Source organism: Schistocerca americana, chromosome X (genome assembly GCF_021461395.2).
Source record: "Schistocerca americana isolate TAMUIC-IGC-003095 chromosome X, iqSchAmer2.1, whole genome shotgun sequence".
NCBI classification, from domain to species: domain Eukaryota; kingdom Metazoa; phylum Arthropoda; class Insecta; order Orthoptera; family Acrididae; genus Schistocerca; species Schistocerca americana.
Window position 1 is genome coordinate 569,366,860 of NC_060130.1, and position 27,207 is coordinate 569,394,066.

Sequence of the window (27,207 nt, forward strand, 5' to 3'; positions counted from 1 at the left end):
TGAGTATATCTCTCTGTTTATAATTCGTGATGATCGGCTATGACTTGTCAACCTATACTCGTACTTTGGAATTCATGTGAGTTTCCACTAACACATTATTAATATTTGTCGACACGCTACAGACAATCTCAGATAACCATTTTGGTTGATAGTATTAGTATTGTCTCTTATGTTTTAATACTTGTTTTAATGTTTTTGTCAGTGTGATTAGTAATGATCAGTTACTCGTTGTATATTTTTGTTATTAGTGTTTTGCTTCTTATAATGTCAGTTTAATTGTAAACTTTATGTTATTAATATATTCATTATATGACCACCCAATTTGTAATTTTATAAAACTTTTAATAGTTTGTTCTTTAAAGATTTGACACAACTGTAACTTTGCATTTAATGTTTTATTCCTGACGCAATTACCCAAAAAATAATCTTACTTTTAATATAGTTTTCTTTACACAATAAACATGCAGATATGTCTTTTCCTTATTCCATTACTAACCATGTGCTATTTCAGTTGTTGCAAAGCTTAGTATTTCATGTTTGGATATGACTTTTCAATGCTAGTGTTTCCATTGAGTATTAATTTGTCACGGAATGCAACGTGAATGAAGTCTTTTCAATGTAGCAGATTTTTTGTGCATTATGTGTAATAGTTTACTGTACTATCCCCTTGCAGTCCGAAAGCCCACTTACTACTCTTTCATGTAATCACTTTCGGCCATCTTTCGTCTTTATATTCAAGAACGGTCCTGTTGGTTTCCAGTTTGTATACGATATGACCTGTAGTTCGAGCCCATCCTGTGTGTGGCACTGTCCACCATGTGCTTTCGTACTTTGGCTTTACAGTAAAAGATCCTTTCTATCAGAGGCCGTGCAACTCATTAAGTTTAACAAACACTGTTGCATGCTTATAATTCTCAGTACGTCGAATTTATTGGAATGAAAGTGCCTTTCTTCGCTGAGTGACTCTGTCCTTCCCTTGACTTTTCGTAGCATCGTTCTTTAACTACGTGATAATAACTACATTCAGTACTACTCATTCCTATATGCACGATAAACACATCCGGCACGATTTCTTTCATTAACGTCCAAACCACCAAATTCCACAGTCCTTGCTGATCATGTAATTAATTACATACTAACTTACTAAAGTCGTGGTTGTTAGTGACGTATTGAATATGTCGGATTTCGAGAGGTTGTTCTTATGTAATAAATGTTCAATTGATTAACTGCTTCCTCCTTGATTCACCTTTTCTACGCTCTGTAGTCCTCTCAGTACTGTCATATCTGTTAAATGGGTGTGAAATTACATTCCCCAAGAGATGTCTCAGACAGTGAGAGTAACCGAGTAACATAGTTGCAGAAGTATGAGAAATGAAGCCTTATGCGTGACTTAAAGTCTTTTTTACCAAATTAACTCGTGGTTAATTTATCATTTAATGTTGCTTCGGTACTGCTCTAACACATACAGTGAGCGGGATAGTGTCTGTATAGGAGTTACAGAAATGGAACATTTTATCACGAATGCCTGAGGAACTTCGATAATCAAACAAAATTCAATCACTATGGTGATAGAAGCAGCTCCTTCAGCAGGCTGGTCGAATGCTACGAAGACAAGAAGTCAATCTTTGCGGCCCCCAGGCTGTGTTTGAGCAAGTGGTAACAAATAGTCGGCCAGAGTGGCCGAGCGGTTCTAGGCGCTACAGTCTGGAACCGCGCGACCGCTATGGTCGCAGATTCGAATCCTGCCTCGGGCATGGATGTGAGTGATGTCCTTAGGTTAGTTAGGTTTACGTAGTTATAAGTTCTAGGGGACTGATAACTTTAGAAGTTAAGTCCCATAGTGGTCAGAGCCATTTGGTGACAAATGGTTCAAATGGCTCTGAGCACTATGGGACTCAACTTCTGAGGTCATCAGTCACCTAGAACTTAGAACCACTTAAACCTAACTAACCTAAGGACATCACACACATCCACGGCCGAGGCAGGATTCGAACCTGCGACCGTAGCGGTCGTGCGGTTCCAGACTGTAGCGCCTAGAACCGCTCGGCCACTCCGGCCGGCTTTGGTGACAAATAGGAAACTTTTTCTCTTTCACCATTATTTATAATACCGGCTTCGAAAATTGGCGGCTGTTTCTTAACCTAATACATTAATTTAAAGAATATTCGTAAAGATATTCTACAGTGGTGTAGAAGGAATTTCCTAACAGAAAATTCTTTGATTCACCCTGAAACGCTGTTATACACTAGAGGAAAATATGCAACTCTCTCATGGACTAAGTCATTTTCTTTTTCAAGTGAAGAGTCAGGTAGTTCATTATTGTTGGAATATATGATAGCAAATTACGACGAAATGAAACTCACATAACACAGTAAAGCGTGCCAAAACAGTCTCAGCGTAACCCCCTCTAGCAAAAATGCAAGTGTCTATTCTCACATGCTAAAGATCATAAAGATTCAGAATGGTATCCAGCGATAAATTGTCGAGAAATGTATTGCGCCTTTTGTCGTATTTCGGCAGTGGTTCTTGCAGTCCCTGGAGAACGAGTAAGTTCCCGCTTAATCATGTCCACTTATGTTCAATTGGAGAGTTATCTGCTGATCTGGATGACCATAGTAGTTGTCGTACACGACGAAGAGCATGTAAGTCTCAACAGCCGCATTCGCATATTCATTATCCTACTGAAAAAGTACATTACTTTCCTGTCGAAGAAATGGTAGTAGCACGGGGATAAAAACCCGTGTAGTATAGCGGGTTCTGGTTACTTTACCCTATAGAAACAACTAATGTGAATATGAACAGTAAATGATCCTCCCCCGCCCCTCACACCATTAATCGTGGGGTGGGACCCATGTGTCATCGGCGAATGCACTTTGGAAAAGGTAGCTCAACAGATCTACTACTAACACGTGAACGTCCTTTACACGTATACGTACAGATCCTACTCTCGTCAACACTCTCACGACACCAGAGTACCCATGATCGGCGGTGATGTGGTGTCTGTGGTAGCCTAGCCAGATTCGTGTATGTTCTTTGTCCCGCTGCTAGCAGACGGTCCCTAATGATCCCTGGTGACACAGCAGGTGCGACATGTGCACAGATGTCGTACCTGGAGAGTGTTGAGTTGGCCACCACCGCTCTCGCTCGTACAACGCGTGGATTTAAAAGTGCGTCTGTACAACGCAGACGTCCAGATAGTTCAGATCCCACTGTTGAAAGTAGCAACACACCACTGATAGACTGTGACAGACATGTGCAACAGACGGTCGATACATCTATCCGGCTTGTTGCAGTCCCACAAAGCGACCACACTTAAATGGCTGAAGCTGTGGGACAGTCGCTGGTGGGACGTGTTAATGCTGAAAAATGATTGCTGCAAACGCTGTTTTCCATTAAGCTCAGTTCAATTACTGACTGTAGACTCAAAACTGAGGGTACACAAATAAACTTCTATGCCCTATTCGATTGCCGACGATCGTGACAAATGATTCAATAAAACTATAACCTCACAGTATACACGTATTATATACAGCCGTATCTGACTTCTTTCCGTGCTAATGTCATACCTTAGAAGTAATTACAGAGGCTGCTTTTGGTCCTTGTATTATACACAGGGCTTTCGCCGTGTTTTGAGACAAGATAAATTTTTTTTATTACTATGGGACTTAACTTCTGAGGTCATCAGTCCCCTAGAACTTAGAACTACTTAAACCTAACTAACCTAAAGACATCACACACATCCATGCCCGAGACAGGATTCGAACCTGCGACCGTAGCGGTAGCGCGGTTCCAGACTGTAGCGCCTAGAACTGCTCGCCACTCCGGCCGGCGAAGATAATTTCAAAGGACATTAATGAATGCATTCACAGTCACACAGTTGTGTGAGTACCACGTTTGATGTATAGAACACTACAGAATGTTCTAGAAGTAACACCAGCAATAGTTTTCTCATATGCTCCGGTATTCTGCCACTATTATCCCTGTAAATTGTGTTTGCCTACTAACTATCTCTATTTCTACTATCGTAAGACTGGCACAATTTTTCTGTTGTTGCTCTCATTAACTTACGTTTGAAGATTACTGCTAATAAATTAGTGCAGGTGTATGAGTGAACGGTTCACACTGATCGACAAAGGCTGAAATCCTACCTTTCCTTGCTTATATGTATAAAGTAGAAAATTGTCGTGGTGTTATTTATTATCAACAATTATTTAACTAAAATTTACATTTCATAGTTTACTGTTTAATTTATCATTATATTTTGTTAATATTTGACACGTTCTGAAATATTTTACATTCATACATGTGTCCAGTGCAATAAAAATAAAATCACTTTCAGTGCGATAGAATCCGCAGCTGCGATGAAGTTTTAGAAAGATTTCTTGATTCCTTCAGTTTCCATTCTCTTTATTTCACGCACGATTATACAATTTCGGCCTAAGGACATTCTCAAGTATTTTATAGCTGATTTTTTAGTAGTAAATTACGTCATGTACGTGGTTCCTCCTGTGGTTCCAGGAGCAACGACACACATGACATAATTTATTACTAAAAATCATCCATAAAACACTTTAAAAATGGCCGAAAGCCGAAACTGTACAATCGTACATGAAATAAACAGAATGGGAGCTGAAGGCATCAAGAAATCTTTCAACAAAATAAAATATGCAGAACGAATACATTATTGATAAATGGGATGTGTTATTATCAAGGAAAACACCAAGGGAGAGATGATACTTTTTCAGCAAACTGAGATTAATAAGGTACAAAGTAAAACACATTTTCTCTCTCTCTTTCTCCATTCAGTTTTTATTTAAAATCATCAAATACGTACATTATGAGTGTATTTGTGCTTATAAAAACAGAACAAATAAATGAAAGCTAAGAAACAGTGGTTTGCTGCAATTGTTATGAAGTTCTAGAGCAACCCAACGGACTGCAGAATCGTCAACAGGAATTAATCATCAGAATTTTTTTATTAATATTTATTCCTATCGATAACTGCCACTCTCATTTTCCCAAATGTGTACACTCTGTCAATAAATCCTAAGTACAAAGTCGTATGTGCTTATATGTGCTCAGTACCATATATTATATGCAGAAGATGAGAGACTGCTGGGATTTATTGTTCATTATCAATATGTACACCATAACACCTATCCTTTAAATAAAACACCAAGTACGTTATTGATATGGCAGCAACATACACAAAAACAGTTCCTAGGAAAAAGGAACCAATTACTATGTATGTATGTGCATGCGAATACGTTGTACCATCAGTTTCAACAGACGGAGAGGTAATCTTCGGAGGTTTCTGTGTAGTAATCCGGAAAAACTCAACCTCTTCAAATGTAGAACCAGTTGACGTGCATCCTGGTGGTGGCAGGGAACAGTCACTCTTTTGCAAAACATCTGACCCATCGACAGGTTCACTGAACTTCGGTTCCAGTGTGTTTCTTGAGGTGGTTTCATCTGAACTGGATACATCTCTGAATCATAAGCAGATAAATATATTAATATTTGCTATAGGTGTGACAGTGAGTATGCATCTTATTTATAGTATACAGATGTATGGGGTTATGATTAAACTTCCACTGCTTGGGTCAGGGTGAACAGAACCATTTACTGTGTGGTTACCAAACGTTATAGGAATGATGTTCAGACTGTGCTCTGCAGCATTTGCGTTGTTAGTAGTGTTAGTGTCATGTCTTGCCGTTTGGCGTCTTTACCGATACGGCAGCGTAAATTTGAAACACATGCATCAGTGCGCTTTACAGTTTCAGACAGTCAATATGAGTCCGGACAAGGTGACCAGGGCTTTGCTCGTAAGGCTGTTTTATCAAAACAACAGTAACAGTGCTGCTGCTCTTCACAAGTGTCGAAGTACTGAAGCAATACTGAGGGGTCCTCTCTCCGCACAGGGGTTGAAGAACATGATTCGGAAGTTGGAACTATGTGGCGTTTTCAGAATTGTTCTTGGGAGAGGTCGACGGCCAATTGCGCAACAAACTGTCGAAGAAGTTCCTATTGCCATGACTGAGAATGCAGTGCGCAGTGTGCGATATACAAGTAGTGCACGAGCTGTGTTATGAGAGTTATACATTATATGTTCCACCGTTCGATAAGTGCTGCGAAAAATTGTGAAATGGTATCTGCAGTGTGGTTCCAGGCTGTCGTGGATGCAGATTGTCTTAACACTGAGCACCGGTTGCAGCCTGAAACGTTTTCAGGGTAAGCAACTGACAAATGTTACCATCTAACGTGAAAATTAAAATGTGTTGTTCTCAATGGCTTATTCGATATTTCTGTTCTGCGTGTACTGATAAATGTTTCCTCAAAGTTTCAATGTCCTACAGTCACTTGTTTGTCCCAGGGGACATCACAAGCAGTGAAAGTTTCGTTACAACCACCCCGTATATCTAACTGCTTTCCAGGCATTGCAGTCACTACTTAGCGGAAACTGGACGATGATCTACATTCCAGTTACCACTTCCCTGTCTGAATAAATCCTCCTGACCGAGATGTTACCAAAAGAAAGCCACCAAAGCAGAGGAAATATTGGGCCCGCGAGTTCGTAGTGAATTCCTCTGTCGTAAGTAATTCAATAAATAAGATATTAGGAACTAGTTTTAAGCATTTGTTGTTGTTATGAGTATTACATGAGTGTAATTACGTACGTGTAAGTGTTATTTGCATCACAAACAAGTTAAAATTGTGTGAAAGTACATTTTCTTCTTGCACCTATTTCCTAATATTAGGCCTGATTTTACACACAAGAAACATATGAAAATAGCAATATACATTCATATTTCATTACATCTATTGCGTCTCATCCAGGTAACAGAAAGCTTACACCATTGTGTAAGGATTTTACCAAAGATGATCAAGTACCGATAGTTGGGGAACTTGGAAATAACCTGGTTTAAAGCGGAAAATTCATAATAGAGGTGACCGAGACAAAATCTAAGCAGCTGCTGAGCACAGAAATACGGCTTTTGTGGAACCTTGATCAGTCCCGTGTTTTCTCTACTATTACGTGAGTAAACGTGGTGCTGCGGATGCTCCTTTAAACGGATGTCGAGTACATATAAGTGCTGTTTCAGTAGTTGCTGTAGGAAGATGTGAGACACCACGCTTATATCAACGTCAGCGTTAATACAGACAGTTATAACCTAAATTAAATCGATAGAAACTGTCAGTTAATATTATAAAAATAGAGTGAAAGGTAAAATAAGTCTGCATCATCAGAATACAAGGGGATAAAAAATAGAGAAAGTGATTTGTTATGGTGTATAGATGGTCTTATTACTTGGAAAGAAATTGTTATAATTCGTCTCAAAACTATAAAATGACAAGGATAGAAAATTTATATGTAAGTAGTTATAAATTAGCTGCACACTTATGTAGATACAGTATCGGTAGAGGAAGAGCTGTCACATTCATAAAACAGAAATATAAATTAAAAAATTTAGAAATAAATGAATTACGTATAAGTCAGTGTACCGAAATATGTTCTTGTGAATTAATGTTGAAAAATGATATATCTGTGTTTGTCTGCGTAACTGCGAAATATCGATAAATGTTTTTGATGCCTCATTGTGATATTCGTCGTACAGAATGACGGTATTATTGACTTTTTTTGTGACTTTAAAGTCGATTTCTCGAGGGAATTTGACAAGGAAAGTGATCTAGTGGTACTTACAGCTACTTGTAAATTAGTCATAAATTTTCTTGCTCGACTTGCTGAAGATAATAATACCCTTACAGATAATGTACTCATACAACAAGTGGAATTTAAGTGGTAAGCGGATTATCAGATCATTATGTGCAGTGAATCACATTACACAACATAGCTCCATATACAGTTAAGAAACAGAATGATTTATGAAAGAACAAGCGAATATTTTAAAGAAAGCATAAAAATATTACCTGGAGTGATGTTTGCTATGAACCTAATGCTAGATTTAAATATAAAATATTTATTAATAAATATGTATCCAATTCTGAATGTAGTTTTCGTGGAAAGATAATTAAATGCAATATTGGGAAGTCATTAAAGAGACTTAAGGTACTACAGGTATCATAGTATGTTCCAAATGAAAAAATAGGAACAACTGATAATGTTACTAAAAGAGATTGATGTTGTAAACAGCACTGTAACAGTTTAAGAATTGATGTAGTAAAATCCTGGAGCATGTGCCTGCTGTCTGATATTGACTTACGAGACAATAAAATCAAATCTTTATGGGGTATTGTTAAACGAGACATGGAAAGAACTCATGGCACATAATATCATTTTTCTTAAAAGAAAGTTCTTGCGTAGCGGAAATTTTTAAAAGTTTCTTTTGAGCAACTCGTGGAAACAGCTCAGAAGAGAAAACAAATACAAATTAAAGAAACGATAGAGAAGGTATTTAGTGAAATTACAAGTGATCCTACTCTTTCCTCTGTAATGTGGAATAGTATTATGGTCCTAAAAGAGTCAAGTCTCTCCGCATCAGTTGTAGAATATTTCAGAAGAAATGTAAATTTACTCCAGACCGGGACTCCAACCCGTATTCCCCGCTCGTCGCCAGCATTTGCCTTAGCTACTTCGGCTAACGCCTGCACGAGCGGCCAAAATCTCCATTTGTCCTGCTGCCCTGGTATCTTCAGTCCCTGCTCGAGGACTGGCCTGGTAAAAATTTTTATTTCTTCTGAAATATTCTGCAGCAGATACAGAACCCTAATCGCAGATTTCGATTTCATTCTTAATCGAATACAGCTGATGTTCGTCAACGCAGTGTTTCAGACTGCGCTACAACATGTCTCTGAAAAGTAAAGTTTCCTGTTGGGTGATTAAGGTCACATACAAAACAATATGAGTTCGTGGGCTAGTAACATGTACTGCGTTGCTATGGAATGCGTAATTAATTCAAAACATTTTCCAAGATGTGTTGAAATATGTTAGGCCTCTCTGTGCGAAAAGTGACTCCACAAATGTCAATAAACATCGCACTGTGACTCTCCTTATATCATACTCTACAATTCTGTTGAAGGTAACGTTCTCATTTTGCTGGCATCCCTTTAATCGGCTGCGAATATTAACCACAAGCTCATTCTACTTTCATTTACTTATGTAACTTATCAACAGTCCACATAGATTTGTGAGTGACAGGGACATTCATAACTACAACACTAGAAGAACAAAACTGATCTGCACAGTCTACATCTACATCTACATCTACATTGATACTCCGCAAGCCACCCAACGGTGTGTGGCGGAGGGCACTTTACGTGCCACTGTCATTACCTCCCTTTCCTGTTCCAGTCGCGTATGGTTCGCGGGAAGAACGACTGTCTGAAAGCCTCCGTGCGCGCTCTAATCTCTCTAATTTTACATTCGTGATCTCCTCGGGAGGTATAAGTAGGGGGAAGCAATATATTCGATACCTCATCCAGAAACGCACCCTCTCGAAACCTGGCGAGCAAGCTACACCGCGATGCAGAGCGCCTCTCTTGCAGAGTCTGCCACTTGAGTTTATTAAACATCTCCGTAACGCTATCACGGTTACCAAATAACCCTGTGACGAAACGCGCCGCTCTTCTTTGGATCTTCTCTATCTCCTCCGTCAGACCGATCTGGTACGGATCCCACACTGATGAGCAATACTCAAGTATAGGTCGAACGAGTGTTTTGTAAGCCACCTCCTTTGTTGATGGACTACATTTTCTAAGCACTCTCCCAATGAATCTCAACCTGGTACCCGCCTTACCAACAATTAATTTTATATGATCATTCCACTTCAAATCGTTCCGCACGCATACTCCCAGATATTTTACAGAAGTAACTGCTACCAGTGTTTGTTCCGCTATCATATAATCATACAATAAAGGATCCTTCTTTCTATGTATTCGCAATAGATTACATTTGTCTATGTTAGGGGTCAGTTACCACTCCCTGCACCAAGTGCCTATCCGCTGCAGATCTTGACTTCGGCACTGGTAAGGGTGAAATATAGCTCTATAAAACTCTTTCAAAAATGGTTCAAATGGCTCTGAGCACTATGGGACTCAACTGCTGAGGTCATTAGTCCCCTAGAACTTAGAACTAGTTAAACCTAACTAACCTAAGGACATCACAAACATCCATGCCCGAGGCAGGATTCGAACCTGCGACCGTAGCGGTCGTGCGGTTCCAGACTGCAGCGCCTTTAACCGCACGGCCACTTCGGCCGGCCATAAAACTCTTTGTTGGTACACCAACGGAAATATGATCTTTCATAGACAGAAAATGTCAACAATTAGTAATTTATGCGTAAAATACCTGTAGACGACCAGCATGTAATCAAATTAATTTTTTACTACTTGCTCAGTTGACACGTTCCACATCATAACGTTTATCATGAATATGACTTAATGAGTCTATGCTAATGTATTCTAGATATCTGTGAAGAGCACCAATTCATTTATTTCCTATAGAGAACTGCGGAAAGCTATTTATAAAATTTCTAGATCCAACTTTAAGTAATTAATTTAGAAATATATTACAAGCTCCTATTTATGGCTCCAATATTAGTCGTGAAGAAAAGAATAGACTAACTATCCAACGTAAAGAAACGTTTAAGTAATCATTCTTCCCATACGGGAATAGAATGAGAGGAAGTCTTAATAAATAATACAATGGGACGTACCATCTGCGACGCACTTCACAGGGGTTTGCAGAGTAATGATGTTCCAGAAATATTGCGACAGACTTCAACGGATAGCAGAAGTTGTCTTGAGGAACAAATCTAGGACAGGAACCCGTGTCCGGAAACGTCGTCCAACGGCGCTACAGGGCATCGAAGTTACATGCACCGGAACCTGCTACTAGGCTTCACGTTCGGCAGCAGACGCCATGTACGCTGACGGACTGTAGGCGGAACATCTCGCAATGTTCTTTGACTGTCACGATGACCAGTGTACAAGGCATGGCTAGCTGCTGCGTAGAAAGGCCTTCTCTCCTACTGATGGAATGCTCTGTTGCTCTGGCAGATAACGGTTTTGGACACAGGTTTCCATCCGTAGTACAGTTTTCTCCTAGAACCCTCTAAAATCTCAAATGTTTTTCGGCATACAGTGGAAAAATAAAAGTTCAGATGGTAATCAGTGTCCGAAACTGTCATCTACCAAGACAGAAGACAATCACATTCACAGGAAATAAGTCCTGTCTTCGCAGCAGCTAGCTCCATCTTCTCCACAGATCATAGTGACAATGAGCTGCGATAACAGAATGGCAGACAAAATTGCGAGACATGCCGACTATGGTCCGTCAGCGTACAAAGTCACGTTTGCTGGCGACAGCTGGTCTTGTGGCAGGCGCCGGCACCTTTAACTTCGACGCTCTGTAGCGTCGTTGAATGACTTTCCTGACACGAGTGCCCATCATCAATATTTTCCTCAAGCTACTCTATACCACCATTCGATATTTGTCGCAACGTTTTTAGGACACCATGTATATGTAGATCGACACTGCGATTTTTTGCTCAGGGCAAAATGTTGTGCGATACGATACTACAGATGTGTACCTAATTCATTCTATAATTGGTGTACATGGTTAAAGAGTTATATGACATCGAATATTGTCCTTAACAGTTGGACAAACTCGTTTACTTGCTACTACTTGCACGAATTCTGCCAAATCGCTAAAACAGACGAATGTGTTTTCGTTAACATGTGCTGCTGAAAGTGAATCATACCATCTAGGAACTCAAAAGAATAGCCCAGTACCTCGCCTGTGCCTATGGCTGAATTCTCTAATAGAACAAATGACGGCACTTTGAATACACGGCTTGCTCGAACGTAATCAGAACTGCGCCAGCGATGAATGCTGCCATGAGAATACTCACAACGGAACTGCATCTGTGGACTCGCCACCTGGGAAGTCATCAAAATATGGAGCAGTATCGTCAATGATAGGGAATTGTACTGCACCTTGGAGTGCTGGAAACGAAACAAAAGAATGCTCTTCAGCCATTTATAGCACTGTCATGGCACGTTAATAATACCGCACATTAATAGAGCTACATTTGTAAAAAGTAATTTGGTTTTACCTGATGTTTCTCCGATGTTGTACTTACCTAGTGAAAAGCAGTTGTGTTAGTTAAGTGGAAAGTCATTTAATGCCAAAGTAGTCACCTATAACTCCATGCAAAAAAGAACAGTGGGCATCATTTTAAGAATGTGAAAAAAACGTACTGACAGGAACATTTACGGAAGATGGCATAGCGTCAGTTGATATGTGGTTGAATTCTTTACCTTGAACATCCACTGCGGAGAAAACTGCTGCGAACATAAACTAAAGGTACTGTTCTCTCCAATATCGCACTCTGCCCTCTATCTATCTGCTACCATTTCTCAGTACAATCGTTAACAGTCACGTTTAGTATTTTGCGACTTTAGCCGATTTCTCTATATGGGGTTACTGAGAGTCCTTATTGCATGCGACAGCGAGTGACAATGAGGTTAACTTCAGGAAAGCTTCGTAGAAAGCAACTTTTTAAATTATGTGACATTGTCATGTCCGAAGATCCATGGATCCATTGCAACAGGTGGAGGACTTTGTAATATTTTTTGTCATTCACCATTACTACTGAACAGATCTAGTGGTCTAGTGGTCATTGTATTGTACAAACAAAGTAAAATCGGTAGTACTGCTCCTTCGGCACGTTTTTATATCTAGTTAGTAAAGCAAACATTTCTCGTCGTAATTTTATACTTATCAATCGTGTTAATGTGAGCATAATATCCCCAAAGTTTCTACACGTATTTCAAACTCGGTAAGATTGTCTGCCGTGAGTAATGAGTGTAATGGGAAGGGCCACTACGAGTGAAGTGTGTGGACATTATGTTGGGAATGTGGGTCTCACGGGGAGCGTGAAAGGGATAAATCCCTGCAGTCGCTCTATCGTCTGTGTCCTCAGTGGCTCAGTTGGATAGAGCGTATGCCATGTAAGCAGGAGATTCCGGATTCGAGTTCCGGTCGAGGCACACATTTTCAACTGTCCCCGTTGATGTATATTAACGCCTGTCACAGCTTAGGGTCTTATTTTATTCATCATTTCGTTCTAAGAGAGCAGCATGGTCACCGATGGTATCTGTTCTTTCCGACATGTCCGAAAGAACAGATACCATCTTCATACAGAAATGTGTGCCTTGTGAGAGGTTCCTCGACCACTGCACACCATAATTTTTAACTCTCTGCGCAAAATCATTGCGCTAAACCAACTGTTGACAGCACTTTCGAACTCAAGAACTATTCGTTACGCTGATTTCATGCGATTCCTCACAACCACTAACCACAATTCTCGACGGTAGCTATACATCGACATATACGATCTATCTCAGCTTGATTTAGCTGCGACTGTTTCTTCGTGTTTCCACCTCAAAGTCACAGCATCAGCAGTAGACTTGGGGAGCTTTAGAGCTGTTGAAATGTTAGTGATGGATTTGTTACTCAGGTAATATCCCATGACTAGTCCAGTTTCAAAGTCACTAAGCTATCCGGAACGACTTATTCTACTGTTACTGCTTCTGTACTGAAAACACGATACACATGTGTCCTTTCGTGATAACTACTGATCAGTTCTGTATTACATGGGCTTGCCCGTATAGTTTTGATCAGAAAGTAAATGAATACAGGGTGAGTCGTCAGAGCAATTGTACGTAAGTAGCATTAGCATATTGAAAATCTGCGATAGTATACTCAGCCTCCCCGTAGAAGTAGTAGACGATTGAGTGGAAAAAGAGGACAAGTTCTGACTGAAGTATAGTGACAGCCAACAGGATTACCGGCAATAGTGAAAATTATTGTCAGATCTAAAGGAGTTCCCTTCTTATGGAGACTATTACTGGTAAGAATGATCGTAATTTAGTCAAGATTTCACCATGTAAACATGTGTAGCACTTGTTTAGGTAGGGTACACAAGGGCATTAACAGCCTCAGACGTTGAGTGATCATTGTGAAGGATACGGAGGTGCCGCGTAGCCACTGATGCGGCATTATCAGCACCTGACCGAGTTTAGAAGTGGTCACATGTTGAGCCCTCATTTGGCCGAGTGGTCGAATCGTGCAACATCCATATTTGTGGGGTTTTCGGATGTGGCAGTGGCTAAATGTTGGACTCCATGGCAACGGAATGGCATGCATACTTGTCATGTTTCTGGTTGACGACATCTTATCAGTACAATAAAAGAACACCGTGCTGCAAGTCAAGCACATCGATCCCCTTCACATCTGTGCCTACCATCCGAGAGCAAGTAATGTACTCCCTGCATCATTCTGTTGCATACCGGACCATTACACGTAAACTAGCTGCAACTGGACACGGGAGTTACTGTCTAATCCGTGAGCTGTTGTAAACACCACAACACATACAGCTGCTTTTCAAGTGGTGCCTTAGCCGGGAAGCATGAAGAGCTGATGAATGGCATCTCGCTGTAATCAGCGATGAATCATGTTGTGCTCTACCCCGGATGTCGATCTTGAATATAACGGTGACCCAATTCTTTCAGTGTTTTTGGGAGGCACAGAGGTGTTATTCCTGGCGTCATGGTGTTGGGGAACCATCAGGTACAGCTTTATGTCACGGCTGGTAGAATGGAAGTGACTGAACAAACTCTGACGCCGCAACGGTACGACACGTGCATCTTGCTTTCTAACGTGTTACCGCTCATGAGACGGTATCGTGGTGCCATTTTTGAACACTCACCTACACTTGCCACCTATCTCTGTGAACAGTTTGCAAGATGTGGAGGTACTCCAGCAGCCAACAAGATCCTTACATCAGTCTGCGATGGATCATTTGGGGACCCAGCTCAGATGTCAACTCCGTCTCAGAGCCAATATCCACGATATCAAGTACCAGTTACAACAGTTGAGGGCCATCTAGCTTCAGGAGGTGATGGAACTCGCCTCAGCCGAATAAGTGTACGCATCCAGGCCAGATACATCTACATCTACATTTATACTCCGCAAGCCACACATCGATGTGTGGCGGAGGGCACTTTACATCCCACTGTCGTTACCGCCCTTTCCTGTTCCAGTCGCGTATGGTTCGCGGGAAGAACGACTGCCGGAAAGCCTCCGTGAGCGCTCGAATCTCTCTAATTTTATGTTCTGGATCTCCTCAGGAGGTATAAATAGGGAAGCAACATATTCGATAGCTCATCCAGAAACGCACGCTCTCGAAACCTGGACAGCAAGCTACACCGCGATGCAGAGCGCCTCTCTTGCAGTCTGCAACTTGAGTTTGCTAAACATCTCCGTAAGGCTATCACGCTTACCAAATAACTATGTGACGAAACGCGCCGCTCTTCTTTGGATCTTCTCTATCTCCTCTGTCAACCCAACCTGCTACGGATCCCACACTGATTAGCAATACTCAAGTATAGGTCGAACGAGTGTTTTGTAAGCTAAATCCTTTGTTGATGGACTACATTTTCTAAGGACTCTCCCAATGAATCTCAACCTGTCACCCGAAGTACCAACAATTAATTTTATATGATCATTCCACATCAAATCGTTCCGTACGCATATTCCCAGATATTTTACAGAAGTAACTGCTTCCAGTGTTTGTTCCGCTATCATATAATCATACAATAAAGGATCCTTCTTTCTATGTATTCGCAATACATTACATTTGTCTACGTTAAGGGTCATTTGTCACTCCCTGCACCAAGTGCCTATCCGCTGCAGATCTTCCCCAATTTCGCTCCAATTTTCTAATGCTGTAACTTCTCTGTATAGTACAGCATCATCCGCGAAAAGCCGCATGGAACTTCCGACATTGCCTACTAGGTCATATATATATATATATATATATATATATATATATATATATATATATATATATATGTCTGTAGACGTCTCTCCATTGAGAACAACATGCTGTGTTCTGTTTTCTAAAAAGTCTTCCATCCAGCCACACAGCTGGTCTGATATTCCGTAGGCTCTTACTTTGTTCAACAGGCGACAGTGCGGAACCGTATCGAACGCCTTCCGGAAGTCAAGGAAAATGGCATCTGCCTGGGAGCCTGTATCTAATATTTTCTGGGTCTCATGAACAAATAACGCGAGTTGGGTCTCACACGATCGCTGTTTCCGGAATCCATGTTGATTCCTACAGAGTAGATTCTGGGTTTTCAGAAACGACATGATACGCGAGAAAAAAAATGTACTAAAATTCTTCAACAGATCGATGTCAGTGATATAGGTCTATAGTTTTGCGCATCTGCTCGACGACCCGTCTTGAAGACTGGGACCATCTGTGCTCTTTTCCAATCATTTGGAACCTTCCGTTCCTCAAGAGACTTGCGGTACACGGCTGTTAGGAGGGGAGCAAGTTCTTTCGCGTACTCAATGTAGAACTAAATTGGTATCCCGTCAGGTGCAGTGGACTTTCCTCTGTTGAGTTATTTCAGTTGCTTTTCTATTCCTTGGAGATTTATTTCGATGTCAGCCCTTTTTTCGTTCGTGCGAGGATTTAGAGAAGGAACTGCAGTGCGGTCTTCCTCTGTGAAACAGCTTTGGAAAAAGGTGTTTAGTATTTCAGCTTTACGCGTGTCATCCACTGTTTCAATGCCATCATCATCCCGGAATGTCTGGACATGCTGTTTCGAGCCACTTACTGATTTAACGTAAGACCAGAACTTCCTAGGATTTTCTGTCAAGTCGATACATAGAATTTTACTTTCGAATTCACTGAACGCTTCACGCATAGCCCTCCTTATGCTAACTTTGACATCTTTTAGCTTCTGTTTGTCTGAGAGGTTTTGGCTGCGTTTAAATATGCAGTGAAGCTCTCTTTGTTTTCGCAGTAGTTTCCTAACTTTTTCGTTGAACCACGGTGGGCTTTTTTCCGTCCCTCACAGTTTTACACGGCACGTACTTGTCTAAAACGCATTTTACGATTGCCCTGAACGTTTTCCATAAACACTCAACATTGTCAGTGTCGGAACAGAAATTTTCGTTATGATCTGTTGGGTAGTCTGAAATCTGCCTGCTATTACTCTTGCTAAACAGATAAACCTTCCTCCCTTTTTTATATTTCTATTTACTTCTATTTTCAGGGATGCTGCAACGACCTTATGATCACTGATTCCCTGTTCTCCGCTTACAGAGTCGAAAACTTCGGGTCTGTTTGTTATCAGTAGGTCAAAGATGTTTTCTCCACGAGTCGGTTCTCTGTTTAATTGTTCGAGGTAAATTTAGGATAGTGCACTCAGTATAATGTCACTCGATGCTCTGTCCCTACCACCCGTCCTAAACATCTGAATGTCCCAGTCTGTATCTGGTAAATTGAAATCGCCACTTACGACTATAACATGCTGAGGAAAATTATGTGAAATGTATTCCAAATTTTCTCTCAGTTGTTCTGCCACTAATGCTGCTGAGTCGGGAGGTCGGTAAAAGGAGCCAATTATTAACCTAGCTCGGTTGCTGAGTACAACCTCCACCAACAATCATTCACAGGAACTACCCACTTCTATTTCACTACAGGATAAACCACTATTAACAGCGACAAACACGCCACCACCGGTTGCATGCAATCTATGCTTTCTAAACACCGTCTGAGCCTTTGTAAAAATTTCGGCGGAATTTACCTCTGGCTTCAGCCCGCTTTCCGTACCTATAACGATTTCAGCTTCGGTGCTTTCTATCAGCGCTTGAGGTTCCGGTACTTAACCAACGCAGCTTCAACAGTGTACAATTACAATACCGATTGCTGCTTGGTCCCCGCATGTCCTGACTTTGCCCCGCACCCTTTGAGGCTGTTGCCCTTTCTGTACTTGCCCGAGGCCATATAACTTAAAAAACCGCCCAGTCCACGCCACACAGTCTCTGCTACCCTTGTAGCCGCCTGTTGTGTGTAGAGGACTCCTGACCTATTCAGCGGAACCCGAAACCCCACCACCCTATGGCGCTAGTCGAGGAATCTGCAGCCCGCACGGTCGCAGAACCGTCTCAGCCTCTGATTCAGACCCTCCACTCGGCTCTGTACCAAAGGTTCGCAGTCAGTCCCGTCGGCAATGCTGCAGATGGTGAGCTCCGCTTTCATCCCGCTAGCGAGACTGGGAGTCTTCACCACATCAAATAGCCGCCGGAAGCGACACACATCATTGGTGCCGACATGAGTGACCACCTGCAGATGGGTGCACCCTGTACCCTTCATGGCATGCGGAAGGACCCTTTCCACATCTGGAAAGACTCCCCCCGATATGCACGCGGAGTGCACATTGGTTTTCTTCCCATTCCTTGCAGCCATATCCCAAAGGGGCCCCATTACGCGCCTGACGTTGGAGCTCCCAACTACCAGTAAGCCCACACTCTACGACCGCCCGGATCTTGCAGACTGAGGGGCAACCTCTGGAACAGGACAAGCAGCCATGTCTGGCTGAAGATCATTATCAGCCGGAAAAAGAGCCTGAAACCGCTTCGTCAGACAAACTGGAGAGGCCTTCCGTTAAGCCATCTGAATGTCTTACGCCCCGTGCCACACCTCGAGACGACCTCCAACTCTACCACGGGTGAGAGGTCAGCCTCAATGTAGGCAGTATCCCGGGCAGCCACAGCCATAGTCCGATCGGGGGATGCGTGGGACAAGCTGGCTGTCAACGACAAACCCCCGTCCGGCCCCCTACAGTGATGCCCATTGGCAACAGCCTCAAGCTGTGTGACCGAAGCCAACACTGCCTAAAGCTGGGAGCGAAGGAATGACAACTCAGCCCGCATTCGAACACAGCAGTCGCAGTCCCTATCCATGCTGAATACTGTTGTGCAAAGAACGTCTCAACTAATCTAAAGAGAGCACTAACAATTCAACACAAAATTTAAGCGGTTATTAAAATACAAGACTGCCTAGTAAATGCAGTAATTCTGCTACTTGCGCACGCTGACACACTGCTCGGCGGCATAAGGATAACTGTACTGTCAGTAAGGTAGAAAGACTATTTGAAAGAAATAAACAAATGAGAGACGACTACGCTACTTTACACGTCACAGATATTAAAATGCATATCTGCCCCTGCTAAATACTAAACTACTCAATGATTTGATGGATTTGACTAAACAAGTGCGCTAAGAACACTGAAACAAATTTTCCACTTGACTACTACACTTACATGAACGCTAAATAAGCCAGTTGCTGCTAATTGCGCACTGCTGACACACTGCTCGGCGGCAGAAGGCAGTGCAGCATCTTACCTATATGTGGCGTCATATTGCCAAGTTTTCTAAATTTGACTCAGTTTTGAAATCGCTGAAGTAAAATGCCCCTCATCTCATTAAGTTTAATTGTCTTTGTCCTCCTCTTCTGTGCGGTTAACTTTTCTTTTTTTTTTGTCAGGCTGTGTATTTCCATTTCCCTCTACAGCAAAACCTGATTGATTCGCATGCGTGTCCTGCAACTACCGTATCCTTACATACAAGATGAATTCAAACGACCAGCAGTGAAAACGTATTGCGGAGAAGTTGAAATCAAATACCCGTCCACTCATGCATTTTTTCTGGTTCCCATGGTATCCATAAAATGTTACAGAGAACTAATAGGATAGTTTCTTTGAAAAGTCCACACTATGTTCCTTTCCGCAGCCGTGCCCAATACGACTTTGTGCCCCATATAATTATTTCGTTGTAGATTGGGAAGTGAATTTTGAACTTACTGTCCAGATAATGATCGCATCGCAGAATGATAAAGTTATGTGCCTCGTAAATATATCGAATGTATGACAACAGTGAAATGAAAACTTGACTATAATTACACACCGTTACACAACCGTTGTTGTCTCACATTTCATATCAACAACTAAATATGATGATCAGTACCTAAATCCAATAGGGATGGAAGAAAAGACACATCAAGTGGCACACAATGTAACCAGGTCAAAAGGATACCTTGTAATGTATTTCATTTATGTCGCCAGAAAGACAAGTGTACACAAAGAGACGGTTGGTACGTAAATAGTTGTTCAAGTTGAAGCACTCATCTACCTCGTTACAAGTTACTATCGTTTCTTATAGTATTAATCTAGTGAGAGACACACCCCGGTGATTCGGTTGGCAATAACTTCAAATTCCTCATCATTTCTACAAGCTACGAATAAGTTACACAATTTAACATACCATCGATGTCAAAGTTATATGTGTTAGACCATTAGCTACTGTAGATATTAATGTGGAAGTAAACCTGTTCGAGCCTCGCTACTTGAAGAATCTCAGCTTTAGCCAAAGATATATTGATTGATGACAAGTACCCGTATCAGAATTCAAACACTTTATAACGCACCTTATCAGACGGGAATAAAAAATTATAGTTGTAATGTTGTAAAGAGACTTACCGTTGACAAGAAGAAAGGCGACGAACCAATCGAAGACTTTCATTTTAGCTGAGAACTCCTTCGCTGCGATGACGTACGCACTGCAGGGCAACTGACAACCGAATAAGCTTTACTCTCTGCACTCACTGCTGAATGGTCGGCAGCTGACTCACTGGCGATGTGTCACAACTCTGTAGTGGAGGGCAGTATTCCTCGTTCCAAAGTTTATCACGTACCTCCCCGCTACTGCGATCGTGACTCACGAAGTGAATTCCACAGAACAGATAATCAAGTACATAAGAACTCAGTTGAATTTATTTTAAGTTTTAGTTACCTTTGAGTATATTGAATCTAAAATAATCAGAGTGTCTAGATAAATTTTCCATTTCAGTTGGTCCAATTTTTCCCACATTCAGTCAATAAATATTTACTTTAACACATATCTACGTTTACACGTATTGCATTCATGACCATAGGTGTAAATTCTCAACACTTCGTAGCGAGTCGCGACATTGTGAAGCATACTGATTATAAAACCTTTCGAATGGCTTAAGCAATGATCGATTGACAGTTTGGCCATCTACTCCAGCAGCATTGCCTTCAGGAAACCAAAGATGTACTAAATACTAAAAAAATAATACAACTCCGCCAGAACAGGTCATGAAGGCCCAACGGTGCCAACTGACCGCCGTGTAATCCTCAGTCCACAGGCGTCACTTGATACGGGCATGGAGGGCATGTGGTCAGCAGACCGCTCTCCTGGCCGTATGTCAGTTTACGAAACGGGTAATCCTGAAGTAAATACTGAATATTATTTACCATTCGTCAGCAATATTACCATTTAGCAGTCTAAGGGAACAAAGGACACAAAACTGACAACAACTCATGTGATATAAAGCCACAGTAATTTGTAGCCCTAAGGTTTACGCTTTGCAGAGTTTTGAGACTGCTTTACCGGTGGATGCATTTCCACACTAAAATCGTATTGTAGAGCAGTGAACTGTGCAAATGGAATGCAACCAAAAAACTTTTAACAGAGTAACAACTTACTTCTGTAGTAAAATCGAGGATGGTGTTAAAACTGAAGGAGATTTTCAAAACCAAACATACATCTTGTACCATATTACATCATTGAATTGCCTAATTTCATATGAAATAGCAAGAAACTATAAGAATCACAGAGATAGAAAGTTTCTTCCAAAATAGAAACAAAATAGGACAAACACTACCATATATAGCTAATACATAAAATAATAGAAGAAAACTCATTCTATAAAATACAATGCATTAGATACGTACGGCAAGCATCAGACTAAAAGCAAAAAGGAAAAACAACAACAACGACAGTGTAGTCCAGGTGACGCTGCACTTTTCGGCTGTGTTGATGATGGTTGAAATAACACGTTTCCACGTGGACGTTATAAATGCATAAAATCCTTACCGGAAATTTTGGGAATTTCTACGGGTTCGTTGGTTCTTTAGTTTGACCAGAAACAGGTACTTCCTCATATTCGACTGTGCTTTACCCAAAATGATTCCTAAGTCCAGATAAATCGAACAATTAAAAGAAACGTATCTCGCAGTCAGAGAATCTGTATTTTCTTAGTTTTGGATAGTAGTTACTCTCATTCGGGCTTCAATGAAAGGAAATGCATTATTAATTTCCTCAACATAAGAACAAAACATACTTCACTCTAATTCCGCAGAATCTTTCTCACAAACAATTGTCATGGGTGTACAACACAAGAAGTAATCAGCTAATACCTTTGGAAGAAAGTTAGTTTCAAGGGAATTGTTAAAATAGCCCAAATGTCGTAAATATCCTAAGTGTAAACTTGTGGGAAATTTTTAAAAAAATGTGCTTTTGCCCTATTCGTGACACTTAAAATTAGATCAGTTGCTCTAAGTATAGAATCCAAGATGACGCACCAGTAGATATGGATGTAGACGGCAACACCGAATACGTGCTCCGAACTCCATTACAAGAATTGAAATTGAGACCACGATCAGTGAACTCCCACATCACCACACAGCACATCCGGCCTAGGCTAAAGGTTGTGAGAAATTTAACATCCAAGATAGTACTTCAGATAGCAATATCTGAAGATTGAGTTTGCAACTGGATAGAGTCACCAGCACTAATTCCGGCAACAGTGTTTCGCATCGAAGGAATACATTGTTCTAAATACCGAAAGGTGGCTTCTGTGATGTATGACTTTGAAAAGGATTTTATGAAGTGATGAATAACGCAATTTTCGGCAAACATATGGAAATATCAGAGAACACTGTGAAATTCGCTTAGTCACCCATTGGAATCGTCGTTACGGAGCAAGAGTCTATATCACCATGTCAAATTTTAAACTAACCATCATCTTCAGTAAAGAATTCGTGACTCTCACAATGGCAATAATTTCGATAGGGTACATGAAACCTGCTTATGTAGTGTATGTATACTAGATCAACCGAAACTCCACATGTAGCAATATCATTACGAGTTTCCAAAACGTGCTTTTTTGACCCAAAGTAACTTTATGGTCATTGCTGGTTAAAGACACATTTGGAGACGAATAACCCTGTACACAATTAATGTTCATGCGAAAGAAACTATACCGTATAGAGTTAATGAGGCTTAGAATTCAGATGCAGGTTCCACTTTCAAAAAGTGATGTAAATAAGGACAGAACGCTTATGGCGCACGATCGTTCCATCACCAAGCTAGTCACTTCTAGCCAGAAATTACTTGCATTATATAATTAAAACAGGAAACCTGTGAGGTAGGTCATTTTGGAAAATAAAACAAAGTTTAAAATACAGTGGTCCAATTGCTAATGACTAAATGTACAATGAATTCCCTTACATCTGTATAGTGCCACAGCCAGAAAGCGAAGAAGAAAAGATTGTAATGTCGCTTTCTTTATAGATATAGTAATTAAGACTTTGCAGAACAAAGATTAGTATCATATAAGGGATTTACAAACGTTAACCTTTCCAAAGAGTATGCCTCTTTATAAATCATTTAAAAGAAATTGTTCCTTACTGTCCACTCGATTCAGTTGCCATAATTTTGAAATATTTCTCTTAAATAACATCAGGGGTTATTACAAAAGAGTCCATAAACAGGAATATTACACAGTGGTTTGAGGTATGTTATACAGCATCCTGTATTGTTTACGGCAGTGATCATTACTGTAACCTGTGTATTAGCATTGGACTGGATATTATTCGCTTCAAGTTTTATGAAAATGTTTGGAAAGGTACAGAAAATATTAGTCACTTCGCTACTGTAATTGATTAGTGTTCGTGGTAAGAGAATGATTTGACTGGACAATACTGGCTATCATTCGAATGTGGCTTTGCTAAACAGACTTTATTTTTACAGTCCTTCCACAGCATAGTGTTCACCTCATTAGATATTTACAGATCTTATCAGGTTTACGCTGGATAATTAGAGATCATAGTGGATGGTCAGAATATAGATTACTTTAACAATGCTTAGAATCATATTTTATATGTTTATCCATGTATTCAGGCGAAGAAACCCGAGCGAAAAGGTGGCACAGGGCCTTCAGACAATAGCGTAGTTCATGATAACAAATAGTATGGATCGGAAGGTGCTTGTCACAGAACGTTTGGAATTTACTTCTAGTACACCGAATTTGAGGTCTTTGAAAAATGGTGTAAGTGTATGGATTTTACACGTACTTCATGTGATTCAAACAGGATTAGTAAAAGTGAAGAAATTCTGGCGTATACAGCATCCAACAAAACTTAAATTTTCTCCCTAAGCAGGGAACATACTGCTGTGCCCAGTGTGTTTTGTCTGGAATAAAATAAATAAATTTCATGGAATTTATTGTGTCATAATAGCCTTTCCAAAAGCATCTCGTGTACACATGGTGTGAAGGGAAAAATTTTTTCTTGGTCGATAGAAAATATGAGTTTAGTTTTTACAAGAGTTCTGTCAACGTATGGAAAAGAGACACACAGGTTAACATGTGGGTTATAACAGTGGGTTTGAAAAGTTTGGACATTTTGGACGGTACCTGTCGACGGGATCTTCCTTGTTGAGACGAGATGAACTGGATCCCCGGTAGAAAGGAAGTGTCTATCGTTCACGCAGAATCAATTGTAGAGAGGAAACGATATGGTAGGATGTTACGGACCGCAGGATAGGTTGCTGTCACTTCAAGGAGACAGTTCATCAGATATGGATAACATGAAACAGTGGTACATTCGCATCAGTAACAATTGACGTGACACGTATGGTAGGCTGTTCAGAAGTAAAATTCTTATTAACACATACACTGACAGAAAACAATCACGACACCAAGAAGGAATTGTCTAACATAGACGAGATTTGGGAGGCGTGTTCCTACATCTAAAAGCTGATGTCCACTCAAATTTTGCGGCAGTCGCATAAGAGTGGTGCTAGTAGCGACACTATAAGACTGCAAATAAGGTTTAATTTAACTCTCAGGACCATTACAACGTGTATTTAGTTACTTCCGAGAGCGGACGTGGTGAGTTTATGTAAGTCAAGAATGCCTCTAAGGCGACAAAGACGACATTGTCAATACCATATTCAGTTTGAATAGGGTCGTGTAACAGGGTTACGAGAAGCTGGAAGTTCCTTCTGCAATACTACAGAAAGAAGAAGCAGTAATGTAGTCACCGTACATGATTACTGGCAGTGGTGATCACTGGAATGAACGATCGCAAGGCTAGGCTCCGGACGACAATGTAGCATCAAAGACCATCGTGTTCGGTTTAAGCCTCTGGCACATCGTACTATATCTGGAGCAGAACTATAAGCAGCAGTTCGATTCACAGTGACAACGAACTGCTACAAATCGATCACATCGAGGAGAGCTCCGAGCCAAATGCCCTATAGTGTACTTTCCACTGACCTTGAAGTACCTCCACTTGTGACGTCATTGGTGTCAAGCGAGAAGCCATCGAAGGGCAGAGTGGAAGTCTGTTGTACTTTCCAATGAAAGCTGATTCCACCATTGTACCAGTGATGGCCGTATGTTGATCAGAATTAGGCCACTTGATTACCTGCAACCAACCAGTCTGCGTGCTCGACACCTGGAGCAACGGTATGGCAAATTTGCACTTCAGGCTGGTGATTCGATCTACTCTGCTGCCATTCATAAAAAGCATTTCGGGGTATGTTTTCCAACTGGATAACATTCGCCCACATACCACTGTTGTAACCCAAAATGCTTCACAGAGCGTCGATACGTTGCCTTGGCATGCTCGGTCACCAGATATTTCTCCAATCGTATTCATATGATAAATTATTGGATGAAAACTACAGCGCCATTCACAAACAGCATTAACTGTCCGTGTATTGATCGACCAAGTGCCTCAGGCATAGAACACCTTCAAACTAACTCACGCCTAATACCTTTACAATACAATGCATGCACATTTGTATGCTTGCATTCAACATTCTGGTTCTTACACCGCTTATTACTGTACCAGCATTTCACATTTCCAGTGGCTTACCTCGTGCTTACGTTATACAGTCATCTTGCAATGGTGTTTCATTAAATATGTTACCTAGACAAACGCATCCCGGAAGTTCATTACTCTACATTAACTATTTATGGTGCTGTGTTTTTTTCCTTCCCTGTGGGTAAGGTACCCGTAAGGACAAAAACAAATTCTTAGTTACTTGATTATCTTAAACAGATCAGTGTTTCGGTTGGAGGCCATTTTTCTCTTTTCTTTAGGCTTAGCGGTCTGTTCACTGCCCATCGAACCGTACACTGAGGTGCCAAAAGTCAGGAGGTAGCGATATGCACATATACAGATGGCCGGGCCGATGTATCGCATACACGAAGAACAGAAGTAAATTGGCGGAGTTGTCATTTGTGCGCGTGTGACTGATGTGAATTGGTTTCCGACGTGATTATGGCCACACGATCGGAGTTACCAGACCTCGAACGTGGAAACGTGGTTGGAGTTAGACTCATATTCACAGTGTCATGACTGGTATTCTCGGCACAAATTTCAGGCATTATCTCTCACCAGGGATAGCTCCATCTTAACGACCGGGAGCTGAGTTTGCTTAGAGTTGTCAGAGCTAACAGACAAGAAACACTGCGTCAAATAACCACAATAATCAACGTAGGACGTACGACGAACGTATCCGTTAGTACAGTGCGACGAAATCTGGCGTTCAGGGCAGAGTGGAAAAAATTAGAGAGATTAGAGCGCGCACGGAGGCTTTCAGACAGTCGTTCTTCCCGCGAACCATACGCGACTGGAACAGGAAAGGGAGGTAATGACAGTGGCACGTAAAGTGCCCTCCGCCACACACCGTTGGGTGGCTTGCGGAGTATCAATGTAGATGTAGATGTAGATGTGGCAGCAGACTACCGACGTGAGTGCTTTCACTAACAGCACGACGTGGCCTGCAGCGTCTCTTCTGGGCTCGTGACCATATCGGTTGATCCATAGATGCTGGAAAACCGTGACCTGGTCAGGCGAGTCCAGATTTCAGTTGGTAAGAGCTGACGATAGGGTTCGAGTGTGGTGAAGACCCTACGAAGCCATGGACACAAGTTGTCAACAAGGCACTGTGCAAGCTGGTGGTGGCTCCATAACGGTGTGGGCTGCGTTTGCATGGAATGGGCTTTGTACTGATTGTGTTCGGCTACTCGGAGATCATTTGCAGACGTTACTGGACTTCATGTTCCAAACAACGATGAAATTTTTATCAATGATCGTGCGCCGAGCAACTATTGTTCGCGATTTGTTTGAAGAATCTTTTTGGACGAGCCTCGCAGTCACACTTGTTGTGTCTAGGAATACTCTTTTTGCTAGACAAACAATCAAACAAGTCATATTAATGAGTTTTAT

General features: G+C 41.2%; 1 protein-coding gene across 1 annotated transcript in view; it reads right to left on the reverse strand.

Annotated features, from left to right (window-relative positions):
* Positions 1-5,091: 5,091 nt before the first annotated feature.
* Positions 5,092-27,207, reverse strand: part of LOC124556178 — a 38,112-nt gene continuing 15,996 nt past the window's right edge. The window contains exons 2-5 of the mRNA XM_047130175.1: positions 20,359-20,449; positions 11,871-11,964; positions 5,268-5,489; positions 5,092-5,161 (exon numbers count right to left, since the gene is read on the reverse strand). Of these exons, the coding sequence (XP_046986131.1) occupies positions 5,092-5,161; positions 5,268-5,489; positions 11,871-11,964; positions 20,359-20,449 (477 nt within the window). The remainder of the gene's footprint in view (positions 5,162-5,267; positions 5,490-11,870; positions 11,965-20,358; positions 20,450-27,207) is intronic.